Source organism: Nasonia vitripennis, chromosome 4 (assembly GCF_009193385.2).
Source record: "Nasonia vitripennis strain AsymCx chromosome 4, Nvit_psr_1.1, whole genome shotgun sequence".
NCBI classification, from domain to species: Eukaryota; Metazoa; Arthropoda; class Insecta; order Hymenoptera; family Pteromalidae; genus Nasonia; species Nasonia vitripennis.
This window is the reverse complement of record NC_045760.1, coordinates 13,214,633-13,233,119: the sequence shown is the minus strand read 5'-3', so window position 1 is coordinate 13,233,119 and position 18,487 is coordinate 13,214,633. Positions and strand designations below refer to the sequence as shown.

At 47.5% G+C, this 18,487-nt stretch overlaps 2 protein-coding genes across 2 annotated transcripts in view; one reads left to right on the top strand and one right to left on the bottom strand.

The window, feature by feature from the left end:
- Positions 1–4,300: 4,300 nt before the first annotated feature.
- Positions 4,301–6,517, top strand: LOC100119104. Its single transcript, XM_001601152.5, has 3 exons — positions 4,301–4,705; positions 5,835–6,038; positions 6,259–6,517. Exons 1-3 carry the CDS (start codon positions 4,457–4,459, stop codon positions 6,439–6,441), a joined length of 636 nt encoding a protein of 211 aa, XP_001601202.1. The 5' UTR covers positions 4,301–4,456; the 3' UTR covers positions 6,442–6,517.
- Positions 6,518–10,539: 4,022 nt separating this feature from the next.
- Positions 10,540–18,487, bottom strand: part of LOC100120465 (nephrin) — a 324,223-nt gene continuing 316,275 nt past the window's right edge. The window contains exons 13-14 of the mRNA XM_031929953.1: positions 17,361–17,594; positions 10,540–16,674 (exon numbers count right to left, since the gene is read on the bottom strand). Of these exons, the coding sequence (XP_031785813.1) occupies positions 16,337–16,674; positions 17,361–17,594 (572 nt within the window). The 3' untranslated portion in view covers positions 10,540–16,336. The remainder of the gene's footprint in view (positions 16,675–17,360; positions 17,595–18,487) is intronic.

Sequence of the window (18,487 nt, the reverse complement as noted above, 5' to 3'; positions counted from 1 at the left end):
TTCGGTAAAATCTATGCACGCCGAGATAATCATCGCGGCGAAATATCGAATGACAGAAGAGCCGTCGTCTGGCCGTACCTCGCATCATACACGATCGCCGTTTCTCGCTCTACGTCGGCGGCGAACGAAAGCGACTCGCTTGGCAGATTAAGGCAGCGCGATAAAAGCCTTTCGCCGTAACTGCAGGTATATATATATATATATATATATATATATATATATATATATATATATATACATACATACATACATACATACATACATACATATATATACACACACATACAGGTATGGGTTAGGTATAGGTATTGAAGAAAGCCGCTCGACCGCGAGCTGGGAAAGTAATTTTCGCGATATTGCTTTTACGGAAATTGATTATTGATGATCGGCCGGCTCGCTCGGCCGGGCTGCACAGTGTAATGACGCCGCGAGCGCTGATTAATTTCCAAGCCGGCTCCCGTCCTCATTGTGCTATGTCATATAGAGCAATATAGTCATGCACACGAATATTTGTTCCGCTGACTATCAGTTTCCATGTGCGTACTCCTGTATAGGTATTCGACGGCTGACCATACGCCGACTCGATCTACTTGTAGGAGCGTCGGGAACGAATAACTGGCAGCGTCGTGCGATTGACAAATATTTCCTAGTTACCCTATGCAGTTTTCCACAGCCCGCATACTCTCTTAACTCCGAGTGATCCTCGGCGGCGTTTTCATACGCGCCGCATTATTCGCATGCGCCTATACAGCCATGTATCTATAACGTATAGACACATATCGCCGAAGAGGTGAGAGCATTCGATCCCACGGCGCGCGCATAGTTGGCTCTCTGGCAGTCGTCCAAAAATCCGAGAGCGAAATGCAGCCGTTTCCACGCGCGCGTGCAGGGGTGAGAGCTGCGAGCTCACTCTCTCTCTTTCTTTCTCTCTCTCTCTCTCTCTCTCTCTCTCTCTCTCTCTCTCTCTCTCTCTCTCTCTGGCGGGGATTTTCTAGCAAGGAATCGGTGATTTTGCCGCGCCGGATTCTGGACGCGCCCGGAATGAGCATCAGGGGGCACGTGCGCACACGGTCCGAGCGCTGCGCTCTCAGCTCTCTCCATACGTATACTCTGATGCATTGTGCGCCGGTGCAGGATAGCGCATCGCCGCCACTGGCAAATTCCACAGTTCGGTAATTCCCGCGTGTTCTTTTTATACCCTTTTCCATGTGCTACACAGCTCCATTTTCGGCGTTGTTTATCTCACTGCATCTCTCGCGCGCTCGAAGCCTATAGCTCGCTCTATGTACCCCCCTTTTTCCCGCGTCCTTGGTTATTTTTTCCCTGGACCCCAGCTCTGTCTTCCGCTGCCGGTTAGATCTAATTCACAGTCGAACGTCAAACGCAAACAATCATTTTTAGTTTATACTCGTACATCGCGGTTCATAGTCGGACGTTGGGAAATGGAGTTAGGAGAGCGTAGTACTATACCATATCGTATGCGTCTTCGACGGAGACGAGAGACGACGAGTTTTCGCTCGTTTCCACTGCATAAAGTAACGGTCAATATTTTCGCTACCTCTCTCGAAATTTGCAATTACGGTGAAGCCAAGGTTTGATAGGAAAATTAGCCGGAATGAGTTTTTTCTCAGCTCGCGCCTGCGATTTTAACGGTGCGCCATTCGTCTTCCGTTCCCTTCATAGCCGCGTCCGCTCATGCACAGCCTGCAGGAACGCGTCCCTAGTGCGTATGAAATTCGGCAGCGTGGGAAGTGACTGCAGGCACTCGCGAGCCTGCCCGTAAAAACGCGCTCGTCGACGAAAAAACGGAAGGCAGGAGTATTCAATTTCACGTTTCCGGGCTAATTTCTCGTTCATTCGTTCATCAAATGTTCTCGCGTCGACTACTGTTGTACAATGGAGCTTGTCGCGCGAGGCATATCAAGTATCGAGTGCTCGGTCGGTTCAGACTCGTGTGCGCGATCTCTGGGCACTTGACGTTTGTCGTTTCGTTGCTCAAAGTTTTTTCATATCTGGGTAATAGAGGCTGAATCGTTCGTACACGCTGTTCTTAGGGAGAGCTTCTTCGGAAGAAAGTTTATTTTCCGATTATTGAAATTTACTCCGAGATTTTTGTTATATTTTAATACGAAAATACAAAGTGATATTGTTTGCAATCAAGCGCGTCGCTTTGATTGCAAACTTTTTCTAGTATTCCTCCAGCTAATATTGCGCGAAAACGCATTCGTCGGCGTGGAATAATCCACAGAGCTCTCGTGCAGCCGACTTTTTCACAGGCCGTAGGTAATATATTTTTTATTTGTTTACATCGCTGGCTAAGCTTATACCGCGCGCACGGAATTAGTACGTGTCTATAAAAAATGTCTGTTTTATGGTAGAGGATTTTATTATATGGATGTCTGTACCGCCAGAAAAAAAGCGTAAATTATGTACATTCCTCGATTCATGAGAATTTTTGGCTTCAATTTTCCAATATCACTTTTTTCAAAAATTAAATAAACATTTAGGTCAGTGAGAATTCCACTTGATCGTCGGAAATAGTCGAGTATTGTGTAGCATGAAGGCATCTTCGTTGTTTCGTTTTTTTTTTTTTGACGCGACATCAGCATCCTCTACTTCAGCAGCACTCCCATTATCCTACCTGCTTTCTCGAAAGAAAATGAAAGGAGCATAAAGTCTTTCCTCGAATCGAAAGAGAAAAAGAGATCCGACAACTTTGCCTCGCTTGATCTCATAAAACGATATACTATTGTAATAATTTTGCAATGCATAAAGAAGATTTCAACCGTTTCATTGACTTCGAGCTATCTCGGAAAAACCGTTCTGAGATTCTTCCGCCCGATGATATTCACGTCGGTAGTTTCACTCGATAAACTGTGTGTATAATAGGATACAAGACCGTTCCGGACAATCGCCGAAATCATCGCTTAATTTCGCGCAGCTCATTGCCGAGATACCAAGTCACCGGAGCTGCTGCTGCTGCTGGGGGCAGAAACGCCGAGACGAGGGAGCTTCCATTGCCATAGCATTGACTGGTACACGAGGAGGAGCAAAACAGATTTACTTCGCCGGCTCTTCACAATGATGAATTAATTATTTCTCGAGACACGGTTGAATCGTCGGTGATACGCTCCCTCTCGGGGCAATTACAGCGCCTTCATAGCTAGCTGGAGCTTTTGTCGAGATTTTCACCCCCCTTTTTCTTTTCTCAACTCCTCGACGCTTTCTCTCGCTTGGCTTGTTTCTCGCTGCAGCAGACGATTCGGAGATGCTTCTCTGATCAAGTGAATTCCACTCGGCGCCTCTTTTATGAACAATCTCGGAGTGATTTCGCTTATTCGATGCGCGCAGTGGAAAATCCAGCGACGAAATCGCCCTCGCCGCTGTTATCTCGAAGAGATAAAGGCTGTCCATTATCGGTCCACGCTGGCCATTAAAAGAACACGTTCGTCGTCTCGCTTGTACAGCGAATCGATGAAAAAAAGAAAAAAAAACCTCAAAGCGCGCGGTTTTCCTTGCCGCGTTGGTTCCTCTTCCGAGATTTTTCGCGCGTGTGCCGCAAACGAGGCGAGCTGCAGTTATATCGCGAGTGCGAAAAAATTCTCCAACACTTGGCCTTTTTTACCGCGCGAACTTTTACGCGATATCGCGCAGTGCCACGGGGAGGAGCGTGCGTTTAACAAACGCGATTCGCACGCACTGCACAATGCGCGGATATGTGAATATCGATTGGTTGTCGTATTGACCCTCGGTATTTTATTCTTACATTCGAGGCGAGAAAAATTCCTGGAGAGAATTTCGCTATGATATTTCGTTCTGACTACCTCTTATAATGAGCATCGTGAACCGCGGAGACGCGCGCGTTGGTGGTTGTAAGCGACTCTCGAAAGCTCGCAGAGCCCAGCCATCAAGCTTTTCGACAAACGACTCGTTACTCATCGTTAACCTAGTGTTCGCTTATCATTGCTTGTAGGGCGATGCGACGACGCTGCTTAGGGCTTGTTTCTTATACGTATAGCCGAGCTCGTCCTCGCACTACGTATACCTTGTAAATTCGCAAGCTCCACAATGTGGATGCTTTCCATTATAAATATTTGGGAAAAATGCGAGCGAACAGTAGATGTATATTTATAGCGAGTAGCTCGCTAATGGCTTTCCGCTTTCGTCGGGACGAGGACTCTCGAAAATTACTGCGACGAAAATTGGATTCCCAGCCGACTGGAAAAAGTATAATACAGCAACGAGCTATGCTACGACGCAAATTCTCGCGAACTATCGTATACCTATAGGAGTGGATTCTATCAGCTATAAGCATAGCCAGCAGCTGAAACAAAATCGCTCGACTCGCGCGCAACGTCACTGCTCGAAACGAATCTAGCCTCAAAAATTCGCGTCCAAGTGCAATGTCGAAATTCCAAGTGCGAGCGCTCCCCATGTGAAATAAAATCGCGTCGACATGGCGGCTAGTACGACGGCGCTGCTGCCGTGGCGATTGGCTCGAGGTATGAGCGGCTTGGCCCGGACGATCAATCTCGCTGAGCCGAAGACGTGCGAGCGGCCAGTGGTCCAGAAGCTCGTGAGCGCGGACGTGACGAGGCCCTGTCCGCACGCGGAGCCGGGGCTGTCGCCTGGCTACCCGACGACCAGGGCCGTGCCTGTCAGGATCTGCCGCAGGAAGGATCTGGAGAGAGCCTGTCAGCCCAAGGTGAGATGCTTCCGACATACATATATAGGTTGTTATCGGTCGGATGAAAATCGCGGAGGCAGTTGCGCACTTGAGAACCGAAATCGCGAAGGCTGTATAATATGGAATATCGCAACGAACGGAGCGGATAATCGGCTCGAATCCGACGCTCGGCCGAACGCGAAATTCAATTGTACGCGGCTACGCACAAAGTTCTCTCGTCTTGACGTCGCAGTCGTGTAAACGCGGGTATATATATATATACGATCTACGCGGAGGTCCTCGGGTGCTCGTCGCGGCGGTATCGTCGGAGAGAGTAAGTCCCTCTGCGATAACTTTGCCCATTTGCGAGCGGGCTGGGCCGGATGACAGTCTCGCGCGCGGTGGCCGGCGGGAATTCGAGTCGATGTATCCTCGCGTTTACCTGAAATTAGCCCGACAGTTGGCGTACACACTGCAGCAGCAGCATCGGCGGGTGCACGTGCGCGCGGCGGTGGGAATCTCGAAGAGTATTATATACACGCGCGCACTTTGTTAGTCGCGAGAGAAACGTATACATATATACATAGCTGCGTAATATACCTAAGCTCGGAGGGCTTCTATGTATATAGGTGAGCCAAAGCTAGGAGGCCGCTGTCGGTATGCAGCTATCCAGTCGCTCTGTATGTCGGATCGATGTCCCCTACATATATAGATGGGCGTCGTTGACTGATGAGCCGCCGACTGTCCGCCGGCTCTAATTAAACTCGCTCACTCTACTGTGCGCCGAATCTGCGGGGATTTCGCCCGATCGGTTTTGTCGGCACACAGCGGCTCCTTATGTACGCCGTTATTGCCCCTCATCGCGACGCCGCACAAGCCTTGTTTGCGCTCCGCACACTGATGAAAATCCTAAATGAAAGCGCGTGCGTATATATGCATCGTATATGCGACTCAGTATATAGAGATCGCAGTGCGTATGACAACAGCTGGCGCGCGACTACTCTCAATATTTACGCTCACGAACGAAAACAATCGCGCGGTATATATACCGGCGCGCGACGAAAACAAGTCTCTCTCGCAACCTATTGCGTCGACCCTTGCGGCTTACCTATATATTTGTCCGTTTTATGTTTGCCCTCGACGGGCCGCGGGCCGTTCATATACATAGCTGTGCGACTGCCCGCAAAAGTCGCCGCCCAGGACAGTCAAGCAGATCCTCTGCGGCTGGACGATATTCGGGGCGAAGGCCGCTATCGCCGCCGGCCTTCTCTATTGGAGCGTGTCCGAGGGAATTTGGGGTGACAGCACCGACACCGAGGACTTTTATTTCAGGATCCGCGATACCATCGCCGCCGATCCGACCCTCGACGAGGTATGTATATACTTACCCATACCCGCACTCGCGCTTATAGATTTTCTTATCTGATTGTAAGTGGTTAAATTAAATCAGTAAGATGTTCAGTATTCGTCAGAGGCGTCGTCCATCTCTTCCTTTTCTATCTACAGAGAGTCACTGAATTATACATCGATTGTCGCGATTGACGAGTATATCAAATATTTATGACTTAGTCTGTGTTTCGCGCGCGATGCAGGTGTCTCTGCCGCGTTTGGAATACGTGAAATTCAAGATCCTGGACTCGTACAACCGGGCGGTCTTGAAAATCATGGGTATTCTGGTCGGAGTGCCGTTGGCGATAAGTCGAAGGATACAAGAGACTCTCTACCCCTGTGAACCGGAAGAAGAGGCGGACGGAGGAGGCGATGCGAAGAGATAGAATCTTCGTCGTTGCTGTGGCGTACAAAATCTGTAAATACCTCGTCTCGAATAAACCAAGCAACTGTCTCTCGAGATCCCGGCGCGTCTCTCCCCCTCGAGGAGTGTCATCGGTAATGGACGTAATATGCGCGACCTCGTCGCTGTTTTCCCCGATGTAAACGAGCTATTCTAGCCCTCGAAGAGTATATATAGGACATTTGAAATTCAAATCTGCATCCGAGAGCGCGCGCGAGAAGCAGGCGAACGTCGGGGCAAACTGCTTATAAGTATTTTCCAACGTGTACGCGTATAATAATGTACAAAGCGGGCCGCAGGAGCGACTCGAGTTGGATCCATAATGAGATATCGCGCTGTAACCGAGGCTCGTGGTAAACTGATTTCCTTTTACGCTTTCGAGCGCGAGCAAGAGAGGGGGGGGGGGTTCGTTATATGCAGGCGAGCTGTGAGCGCAACCTTTGAGCGCTGAGCGCACTGTCTCGCTTGACACTGCCATTAGTTATTCAAATATTAATCAAACTACCGGCGCACTGGAACGGCTCTTTGTATTAAAACCCTTGAGCTCTCGGGTCTCGCAAAGGACCGTCTCGACAAGGACGACGAGGACGACGATGTCCCGACCGAGCTCTCTTCCTCTCCCTCGACGTATATTTCTCCAATCATGGCGAAGCCCTCGAGATTTTGGTCTCCTCTCATACTTCCGCTGCCTCGTTTTCCTTTGCCTGTCTCCCTTTCCACCCTCCTCTCTCTCTCTCTCTCTCTCTCTCTCTCTCTCTCTCTCTCTCTCTCTCTCTCTCTCTCTTTATCTTTAATGGCGATGATCGCTGAAACGTCATATAATCCTGGGATACTTAGCCGTCTTTCGCGATAATTATGTGGGTTAGGCTATTTCTACGGTGTCTCTTTCAAGATTCTCCCTTCGCTCCTGCAATTCAAACGTGAAAAGTAAACGAATTAAAAAGGCGTCTTAATCGAAGCTTTCAGTGGTACTTGTCAGCACGCATGCTCTTTCCTGTCCTGCGCACGTTTCCGCCGGGGGATAAGCGCAAGCTCGTACATATAGCCCGTATAACCGTGTACATATATAGCACGCCAGACCGAAGCTCGAGCGCGCAGCTCGGCACGAGATTAAAATTCCGAGCGAGTTTTATTCATCTTTCAGCCGGTTCGAGAGTACATCTCGAGGAATTTCCTCCGTCGAGCTGCATCTTAAGTGATCCTGTTCCGATGTTGTAGCTTTTCCCTTTCGTCGCGAGCGTCATCAGTGCGTTTACGAGAGTACGTCCTGGAAAGCTTTTTCCATCTATTCTCGTCGGCTTAATGAAAGAGCAAAACATTTTTTTCAATTTTGGCATTTCAACGTTTGAGAAATTTCCGTTAGAATTCGCCTCGTGTCTGCTTTCGCGCAAAATCCATATTCTACCCTGTTAAGCGCGTATTGTAAACGTTTTTTAAAACAAATTCCTTTGTTAATATAATGCAGAATAGCCGATAATTTCAAAAGAATTTTCAGCGCGAGCGCGCGCTTTTGTATCGAATTCTTCTCGTCGGATTTACGAATCAAGCTAATCAACCGAATTTTTGTACGAAAAATTAAAAAAAATGTCGTCGAATTAAAAAGAACCTTTCGATGAAAAATTCGTGTTAAATTGAAAATTGTTTTTCCGCAGCAACCGCTCGAATCCCTGGACCACCAGGCAAGCGAAACAGACGAAAAAGGCAAATTGATTTACATTGAATTTCAAGCGAATCAATTAAACAATGATAAAAAAATAATTGCCAGGAGAATAACTCCGCTGCATCGATGCACGGCTCTTTCGGACACTCAGCTCACTTCCCGCCGAGGCGTCTCACACACACGCAAGCACAAACACACGGGGAGACATTTGTCTCGACCACTTACGATTCTCGTTTGCTTCGCGTGCGAGCGAGCGGGCGAAATTAAAGCAGCCCAAGGCCAAGGATTTTTCCTGAGCCTCGGCGGGCGAGAAAAACAGCTTATCTGTCGGGCCGATCCTCCGGGAGCGAGCCTGGCGACCCTCGTTTTTCTTTATGGCATTTTACGGAAGATTCGCCGGGAGAGACGACGGCGTTTCCAGCAGCGAATCACGCTAAGCCGCATCGCCTGATTATGACATTAATTTGTGCTCACCGCCGCCGTGCTGCGGATAAAGGGGGGGGGGGGGGAATATACAAGCATGTCGAATCTCGCGCGAGGTGTTTTTTGCATAGAAATTATTTCGGGGCTGACGTCGACAATAATATTCGTTTAATTTAATTGGCTGGCAATTATCGGCTGTTTGCGCGGGACTTCTGAGATTCGCGCGTTTCATCCGCAGCGCGCTGTACACCGACAACGAGCTTCCGCGAGAGAGCCGCTCCTATGTATATATATATATATATATATATATATGTATAGTGTAAACACATTAAATAGGAGAAAGCCAGGCGGCCTGCATCAGGGAGCGCTCACGGCCAGAGAAGCTTGTTTGTTCGCCGCCGCGCAACGAGAACTTTATCGCGAGAGAACAACTTTTTTCCGCCCGCTAACTGTTTGTAAGTCTTTTAGCTCTCCGAAAATAGCCTGAGTATGCTGGGAAGAGGAGGCCAGTTTACAAAAGCCTCGAACTTTTCATCCGCGCGCAGTTCGCTGCTAATGCCGCTACTGCTAGCTGCTACTGCGCGAGAAAAATAAACGACGCGACCGCGCAGCAAAAACAGACGGCCGCGGCCGAAAGAGCGGGAGAACAGGAAAAATAAACAGCGGCGATAGAGACACCGAGAGAGAGAGAGAGAGAGAGAGAGAGAGAGAGGAGAGGGGAGGGCGGAAGAAACGAAAGAAAAACTAGGGGCTGGCCGAGGAAGCTATACACTTTTGCTCATAAGTCCTGTACCGGCCTGCCGAGAGAAGAGGCGCGGGGGCTAAATAAGCCGATGTTTGCTCTGACCCGGTGGGATAAGGTATCGCGCAATTAGAGGAACGCCGCCGACGAAGAATCAATACTATGTATATATATATATATATATATATATATATATATATATATCGCGTTGAACTCAGCCCTCCGCGCGGTGTATCCGCTTGTACGCCATTGCTTCTTCTTCCCGCTGGCGGCCAGTTTGGAAAACATTAATTGAAAAGCTACTCTCCCATCGTGTACACGCGCGGCCAAAGCGGAACCGCGGCCTTGCCCCGCAGCGTGTATTTGTATAGAGAAGGAAGAGAAAAATTTCGGTAAACGACGATTCGTACAGAGGAGGGCGGCAATGGATGGCGCTCGGCGCAAAAAAGTTGATCGTCGCAGCAGCGGCACAGGCTCGCTTCCCTCGAGCTCCTCCGTGTGTATACGGTCAGAACGGAGAGGAAACGAAAGAGGAAGAGAGGAAGAAGCAATGCCTGCTCGGAGCATCTTGCCACTTACCGGCAGGCCCCTTTCTTCTCTCCTGCGACTGCCGCGCGCTCGTTCTTGCTTGAGCTGGAATTCCATCGCCATTTGTCACCGGCTGCCGACCGGAAAAAGCTCCGCTGATCTCATTTGTCGTTTGTCACTCGGCTCCATTTTTCGCTTTATATTTACGAATTCGAACTTAATTTTCTATCTCGAGTCGCCGATGGTATCAGGGAGGAAGCCGGAATCGATCCTGAATTGCCGTCGCTGCGCTGATGTGTTCGTTCGGCGGCGGGACGACGTTTGCGGCCCTCGAGATTCACTTTGTTACCAGAGGATAACTGTGCTTCGACCGGTCAGTGCCCAGAGAAAATATCGTTTCAAAATGTTTCTAGTATAGCTCGCGGACGTATGTATTATGTAATTATATTGAGTTACAGCCTGACTGCTGGAATATCATTTGCAGAGCTGCTCGTCAATATTGTTTATACGCGAGGTTATTTATTCCGAAATACTAGAGAGCCGCATTATCCCGTAAAAGCCACAGTAACGTGCGATATAACAGATTCTCAGAAACAGCAGTCCGTATTTTTTATCAGAATCAGTTGTGATAATATTAGTTATTCAAATATTAATCAAATGTATATACATTTTTTTTTTCGAAGAAGGATGCTGCGGAAAGGCAGAAGGAAACAACGAAAAGCCCGAAATTTATACACAGGACTTGACAGGTAAACATTTTATTCAGATCAAAACTGTATAATATATTATATACATATGAATTATTAGACATTACGGATGATCGATATGAAATCGCTCTTTCTCACTCGCGACAAGTCTTATTTTTCTTTTTATCATTTATTATATTATAATAATCGTGCTAGCCTCGTACATTCAATCGTTTTCGATCGTTATAATTTACATTGGATTTTTTTTCCCCAAGAGTTCGAAAAAATTTTCGACGACTTATGTACACTGTGTAATAATAATAGCACATACGCTTCATATTCTCGATTAAATTCATACATCGTTATGTATACGTACTATTGTTTTTCTAGAACCTTATACCCCCGTCCGCGTGAGCGCCTCGTATTCGTTCGTCGAAGCGCAATTCGAAGCGTTTTGCGGGACGGCATTATACTTATATGCCATCAGCAGAATCCAGACTCGTATATCAGTAACAATCGATAATATTGGCAATGACAATAATACAGCGAGGCCTCGATGTACAGCAATATACGCAAGCGCGTGGTAGACTCGCCCGGTGTCGAGCTCACGCCACACATCTCTCGCACGTTTATACATGTAAATATCTATAATCATTCATCGAATGGCTTGAATTTGTTGTATTTTATAATCGGTAGTCCGCTTCGATCGTACAGTATGCTACATTTATGGATTCGAAGTCGCTGCTCTCAGACTCACACGGATATGTACACAGTTAATGCGGTCGAGAAGGGAATTCCACCGATCGGGATATTTACGCCAGTGTTTTGCGAGTGTAGATTTTTCCGTCGGACACATCTATAATCCTCAAGCGCACCTCTACACTCGGGTATAATACCTATGTACGCTCTGCATCGTCCTTGCCAACGATGCAAGACAATGTCGCAAATTAGCCTAATACTTATACAAAACGACCAAGACGATTCGCAGTCAAGTGCGATTCAATATGATACAGGGAGCGGGAAGGGGGTTTGTACCGAGCTATCGCATACAGGTTAATACTTTCACGTGCCTAAGACACTGTTTCCGCAGCCTGCACGATCGGAGTATATCAGCAAAGGAGGAACGAGAAAAGAAAACAATCGCAAAAGACATTATGATCGCGAGCAGCGACTTGGATCTTTCTCATTCATCCGCGCTCGCACTCGTAATGTTCTACATAACGCAGGACGCGCATATCTTTCTCGCAATGTGTGCGCATGTATATCTGCACGAAAGCAGAGCCCTATACGCAACGACGACGAATCGATCGTGAATCCGATAAGGCCGCCTCGTCGATGGGATTGGGGATAGTAGTAGTAGTAGTAGTAGTAATAGTAGTGGTAGTGGTAGTGGTAGTGATAGTAGTAGAGTAGTAGTAGTAGTAGTAGTAGCAGCGCGGGCTTGGCTTATCGGGCTAGGCGCATCGATTCGGCGACAACTAGCCGTTACAAGCTCGCCGCGCGCGTTGCGATTGCTATCACTTCGCCTAGTCGAATTCCTATGGCGCGCCTGACATTTCAAATTATTCGCACCTCTCTTGTCTCCTCCTCTCCACTGTACTCGCATCCCCCTCGGTGGGCGCGAAAGGTTCGAGGCAGCATTCCGCTCTTCTCCCTCTTATATGTACATATATATGCGTGTTTGTGTGTGTGTGTGTGTGTGTGTGGGCGCGTGTGCTTACGCATCACGTTCTTTCCCTCTCTCTCTCTCTCTCTCTCTCTCTCTCTCTCTCTCTCGCGGTAAACTTTTCATTTTTAACGAGTGCCTCCCTTACTCTTTCTTTGAGATTTCTCGGCTTTGTTTTTCCATTTCCTTCTGACTCTCTCTCGCGCGCCCGTGCGCGCGACGCGACAGAGAGTTGCGGGATATAGAGTGCAGTCAAAGAGCTGGAAACTTTCGCAGCGAGTGACGGACGGTTGGAGTCGCGCACGCACACGACTTCGCTGTTCCGAGAATAAGAAAACTCGACGACGATGTATGTTTATAACGTTATCATCGTGCACCCTTGGTTATACGGGCATTTATACAACGTGCTCTCTCCGACTGGAATATGAGATTCTCTCGCTAATGAGTATTCTTCGGACAAGCGCGCCAGAGTATTTCTGATGCTCTGCCGACTACTTCGAATGTGTTATCTCGCGAACAGAGGAAAGAAGTCTCTGATTTTAAAAATTCGCCGCGGCTTCGATTTTCGCAGCGGTAGAATTTGAAGTATGACCGAACAGCAATATACACTAACTGATTAACCAACGGGCGGCGTTACTGCCAGACATTCATTCATTTGTAAAACGAAAATGCGAAAATAGTTTGTGCGGTCATGGCTGGCGCTTGTTTACATAAACATTCAACGGCAATTCTCAAGTCCTCACTTTCTCATTCCATACTAGATTTATTCGGGTATTATCATCAACGGATTTATATATATATATGTCTTATTAATATACTTAAAAAAATACCCTCGAATACGAAATCTGATCGGTATAACAGTGTAACAATTGACAAAAATGAATATACTGAATGACATTAAACATGAAAGCTCAGCAGTCGGAAATAATTATATACTTTTATGCTCTCCTATACAAAGTGACGTTTGTTAATTGATTCAACCGTCCAATCAATGCTTTTTAACTCTCAAACGCTCGACATATAATAAGAACAAAATGTGACATAACAGCTTTTAGACTCTAATAAACAACGATTTTTTTCTCGCATACCCTGCGGCAAAAAGTTCATTCCCCGCCGCGTCATTTTCCTAGTCGACAGCAATCGTATAAGGGACGAGCATACGCGTCGGAATTTCTGAGATCAAGGATTACACATATACAAACAACTGATATAGCAACGGGGACTATTTTGGCGCGTATTTTATTACACCATTTTCCTAACGCGGTAGATTATCCTCAACAAATTCACCGGCAATGATTGTTCATCTCGTCGACTTATCTTATTGTACATGTTGTTACATATATGTTATTTCTTCTATAACTCATACGCAAAGTCGAAAAAATAATCGCGAATTATACGGTCCAGTTTGTCAACTCAATTGCACAGTCCAGTTTATAAATTGAGCTCTCGGCTCAATGATGTAAGAAAAGAATAAGTGATGACCCACGATCATCAGGCCCTCGACACGTAACTTTTATTAATTCAATTTTGTGTATCACTTGGCTGGCCTCCTTATCACCGAGCGTGCGCTGCATCCATTTCTTTTTCTGGTTTCACTTTTTTTTTCTTCCTCGACTCGCCCGGCCTTTTCTTCATCCATCTTCATTCAGGAATCGCTGGAGACGCACACGAACGCGCGCACGAGCTCTTTATCTTTCTTTTCCGTCGGCTGCTTCGAGTGCGGTCAGTTTTCCGGCATCTCTCCTTTTTCTCCTTTGTCCCTTTCTCTCCTCGCCCTCTTTCTGTTTCTCTCTCTCTCTCTCTCTCTCTCTCTCTCTCTCTCTCTCTCTCTCTATCTCTCTCTCTCTCTATCTTTCGAGTTCAGAAAAAAACATTACGATACTTTATGCACAGGATAATCATTGGGAACAAGCTCGAAAAATATACGGTATTTGTTGCAATCCGTGTCGCGTAGAAATAATAAAACCATTTATTTTCTGCATTTGTTATTAGCTATTGAAGTCATGATTGAAATGCATCTTATCCGAACTGATTAGTAAATATTATAATTTTAATAGTTTCCTTTGACGTCAAAACTAGAAAAGCTTATCTGAATAATTAACTTCGTTGTAAATAAAGGATGTAAAAAATAACAAAAAGGTCAATCTTGAGTGTAATAGTTTTAACTTTGCCAGAAAATACATCAGGTTTATACAATGAAAAGTAGTTGTGTATATAATAATATAAAGTTGAGTGTCAATTTCAATTGGTACTATCGAGATATCGAGAGTTTTTAGACAATATAGCTATGAATAAATTCGTAAGTTCATAATGATTCGAGATGTATCAAGGTGAAATATAATTTCGACTTGTATAGTGATAAAATTAACGTATGAAAACAATATTAGTAGATATTGCACGAATAAAAAGCAAAAAATATGATTTTTGAACTTGTTAGTTTGATAAAATTTGGAGCACTTCTACTCGATGTATGTTAAGTCGATAAAATGAATGTGTGTGTTTGTATATGTGTTTGCATCATTCGGATTTGTTTACTCCTGTATAATTATGTGATAAAAATCGTAGTTTTTACAAAATTAAGTATGCTTTACATATTGGCCTTTAATTTTCTGTGTTATAGTATCGTTTAGGCAGTAATTGAACACATTGAATAATTAAATTGTTTGATCACAAAATATTCACAGCACACCGAAAGTAACTGGGCTATTAAAACGAATGCTATGAAAATTACATATTAATTACAATCTGATTACATCGGCAACGAGCAATAATGGTCGAACTAAATCCTCTGGATTCATGAAAATGAAGAGGAAGAGAGAGCTCACGGTATAAAGTAAGGCAACTTTGATTCCGCGAATCGAACGTTCTTTGAAAATGACGAAGTTCTGCCCAGGTCAGCAGAAGCAGAAACTTCAGCAGTGCAATAATAACGTTTATTCATTCGTTTATTCATTTCGTTTTTCACCAGAAAGTCGCCGAGCAACGAGAGAGATCAGGGGCACCCGCGTATAATCAAGAGCGGGCAGCTTTCTGTTTGTTGTTAATAGCCGGCTGGAATGAAATTAAGCGTACTTTTCCGACGAGTAAAGTTGAAGCGCGGTTGTCGCTCGAAACGATATATACCGGGAGCTGTGAAAAGCGAGGGAAATCAAATCCGCGGCGCACGCGTGCACACGTTTATACGAATTCCCGAGAGCGAATGAACGGAGCTGCTGTTGGCACTCGAAACTCATCTTAATTAATCCACGGCGCTCAACTTGTCTGTGCAGTGAGGGGTGGGGAAGGGGAAGGGGGGGAGGGCAACGAAGAAGAGTCGGAACCTGAAAGTCCCGATGACGCGACTATTTTTCGATAAGTTTTTATTCTCGCTCGGTCTGCGCTCTGTCCCCCTTTCTCCGCCTGCCTGGAGGACGCGACGGGGCGAGGAAGCTTTTTCCCCGGCGAAAGTTCTCGGAGCGCATGACGAAGTGGACGGCTAAGGGGCGCAGAAGAGCAGCGACGAAATCTGTTCCCAGCGTTGAATGGAGGAGGTTTCTCCTTTCATCTTTTCTTTCTCTTTTTTTTTATTATTTTTTTTTGTGCTTTTCCTCTGCAGCGGCGGAAGAACAGACTGGGGAAGAGCTCTGAACTTTCTAAGGAAAGAAAGGGCTCCCGGAGATGAATCTCCGAACGGGGCGAGTTCGTTAGTACGTCCGAGGATTCGGATCGTATAACACTGGATAATTTTGGCGATGGTGTACGCAAACATTCTGGTACGAAGTTGTCTTTATCGATTTTCTTTCTCCTTTCGCTTGACAGAGATGATACGCTTTTATTCCCGTTAGTCGTGGTTCGGCACAGTTGGTTCCCCCAACTGTGATGCATAGTATTCACTGTTCACTGAGAGGAGGAGGAAGAAGAACAACAAATCGAGAACAAGGTGATGCAGCGCCGCACATACGCACTGTCGTTACTTTCCCTCCCTCCGCGCACTGTATTGTATAATTCGGCTGCACTGCGTGATGTACCCGGTATAGAGAGTCGCGAGGCGGTGCAATGCGGCGAGCACATTGAGCGCTTCACAGCGAACGACGAGAGCGATGAACCGCGCGCACGCAACACGCGGGCATGTCCTTGCGGGATTCACAGAAAACGTTCGCCGGCGAGCGGTGCGTCGTCCCGCGGACACTGACTCTAGACGCAGCTCTCGGGCAGTCTGTTGGCCATGAGTCGGCGCTTTATCGCCTCGCCGTCGAGACACTCGCCAGCGACAACCACACAGGGCCCGGCCCCCGCTGGCATCGCGGCGCTGCTCGTCAGGCTGTTGCCGCCGGCGCCGATGGCTGCTCGGCCAGCTGGAGCTGGCGTCGAGGAGGCCGTGCTGCGCGCGGGTATCCTCAGCTCCGTCGGCCGACCCGCGAACTTGTGGCACAGCTCGTCTATGCTCGGCGTCGGGCCAGGCGTGACCCACTGGCCGGGCGAGTAGCCGCCCGGATAGCTCGGCGGACTGACCTCGATCAGGTTGCCGCCCTCTGCGAACAGAAAAGAGTCGCGGATAAGCGGCGTCTGGCGCTATTCGGACATTACTACTTATCTCCTCTGCGTCTACGCACATATATATATATGTGTGTGTGTGTGTGTGTGTGTGTGTGTGTGGGTAAGTTAAGCGGCCGAAGGCAAGATTGATTTAATGCGACAGAGGCTCCAGCGCGACGGGTAGAAAGAAAATAATGGCGTATGCCGTCTCTCTCTCTCTCTCTCTCTCTCTCTCTCTCTCTCTCTCTCTCTCTCTCTCGCCGCGGCGTAAATCCCGCGGCAGAGATATAGCCACTCGACGTCGACGGAATAAAGCAGTATAGCGACCGCGACTTCCCCGTTGCTATTACATCGCGCGACAGGGGCTCGGCTTCTCTGCTCCGTTATAATACAAAAATCGCCATCTCGACGGCTTATCTCGGTCGTTTTACACGCCGCGCTGTGGCCCATAAAGCCGTCGTATATACACGCGGCGTTATACTGTTCCCAACAATTGCGAAAAATAATGCGAGCAGCGGACTCGCCGCGAGATACGGACTGCAATGATATTCGGAAAATGAACAGGCGGCCCGGAAGTCCCTTTTGAACGGTGTATATATTCGGGGAACACACAGGATCGTTCCGTTCATCTATATAGTATACCTGTACACACAAAAGAGTCCCCGTGGGAGTAAGGACTTACCAAACTTGTTGGGTATGACGTCGGGATCGGTCTCGACGGTCTGCTCGAGACTCTGGAGGGGATACTGTTGGACAGGCAGCTCGCTCAGCTCGGCAGGCTTCTCGTGGCGCGGCTTGGCCGTGGCGCGCTCGCGCCTCGCCCTCACGACCAGCGCCAGGACGATCAGTCCGAGGGTGACGAGGGCACCGACCAGCACGCCTATCAGCGGCGATAGCCCCATGCCCGCGTCCTGACCTGCGAACAAAGAGACACGGAGGCTGCTGTGACGTTGTGGACAGTTATACGCTCGGCTGTGTCTAGAGCTATACAGTTATGATCGCATCAGGTTTATATGGCCGAGAGGCATCGCGCGCGAGTCTACCTGCCGCTGTAAGGAGAGTCGAGAGAGGGACAAGGTCGTTAAGTGCCCGAGGTACAGCGGCGCGTGTAGCGCCTTGTAAGCGAGGTCTCAACTGTTGCTCTCGACGGGGATACCCGCGATGACGAGCCTCTGATATATTTCGCTTTTATTGCCCACCGTTATGTCGCCATTTTTTCGATCTTTACGACGACGTCACGGGAAATGGCTTGTCTTCGGCGATCATCATCGCTGCGACTGCTTTTCTCCGCGTGTCTTCCACTAGCGTACGATGTCCGGCGGTGTCCGGCGGTGAAAATGCATTTTTGCTGAAGCCATATTGAGATCGATTTTACGCGAAACTGTGAGTGCGATGTCGAATACTGCGCGATGAAAGCGTTGGAAACTCGATTAAAATGAACCTATGCGCAGGCCAATAACTTCGGGTGAGCGAGTTATTGCTTTGGCTTTGATGTCATTATTATGAATAACTTGTTATGAAAAAGTTGACTGCTGCCTCGACGCGAGGAATTTCAGCTTTCATCGAACTCAATTTAGCAGCGTTTCAATCGTGAGCCTTCACCACTCGACAGAGGAATAGTTTCGACGCGTCAAAAAAGCTGAGTTAGCGTATATTGAAATCGTAAAGGGAGAACGTGTTGTCTGACGCGAGCTCGACCAACACCACTCGGGGATCATCGAAGTCATACTCCAATGACCTCGGAAAGAGCCAGAGTCGCGCTCGTTCTCCCTATCTCGAAAAAGCGAATGGGAGCGTGGAAGATATTCC

Coding starts and splice junctions, on each gene's coding strand:
- LOC100119104 (XM_001601152.5), top strand. CDS start 4,457: ATGGCGGCTAGTACGACGGCGCTGCTGCCGTGGCGATTGGCTCGAGGT. Junction 4,706..5,834: donor AGAGAGCCTGTCAGCCCAAG/GTGAGATGCTTC, acceptor TCATATACATAG/CTGTGCGACTGCCCGCAAAA. Junction 6,039..6,258: donor CCGATCCGACCCTCGACGAG/GTATGTATATAC, acceptor CGCGCGATGCAG/GTGTCTCTGCCGCGTTTGGA.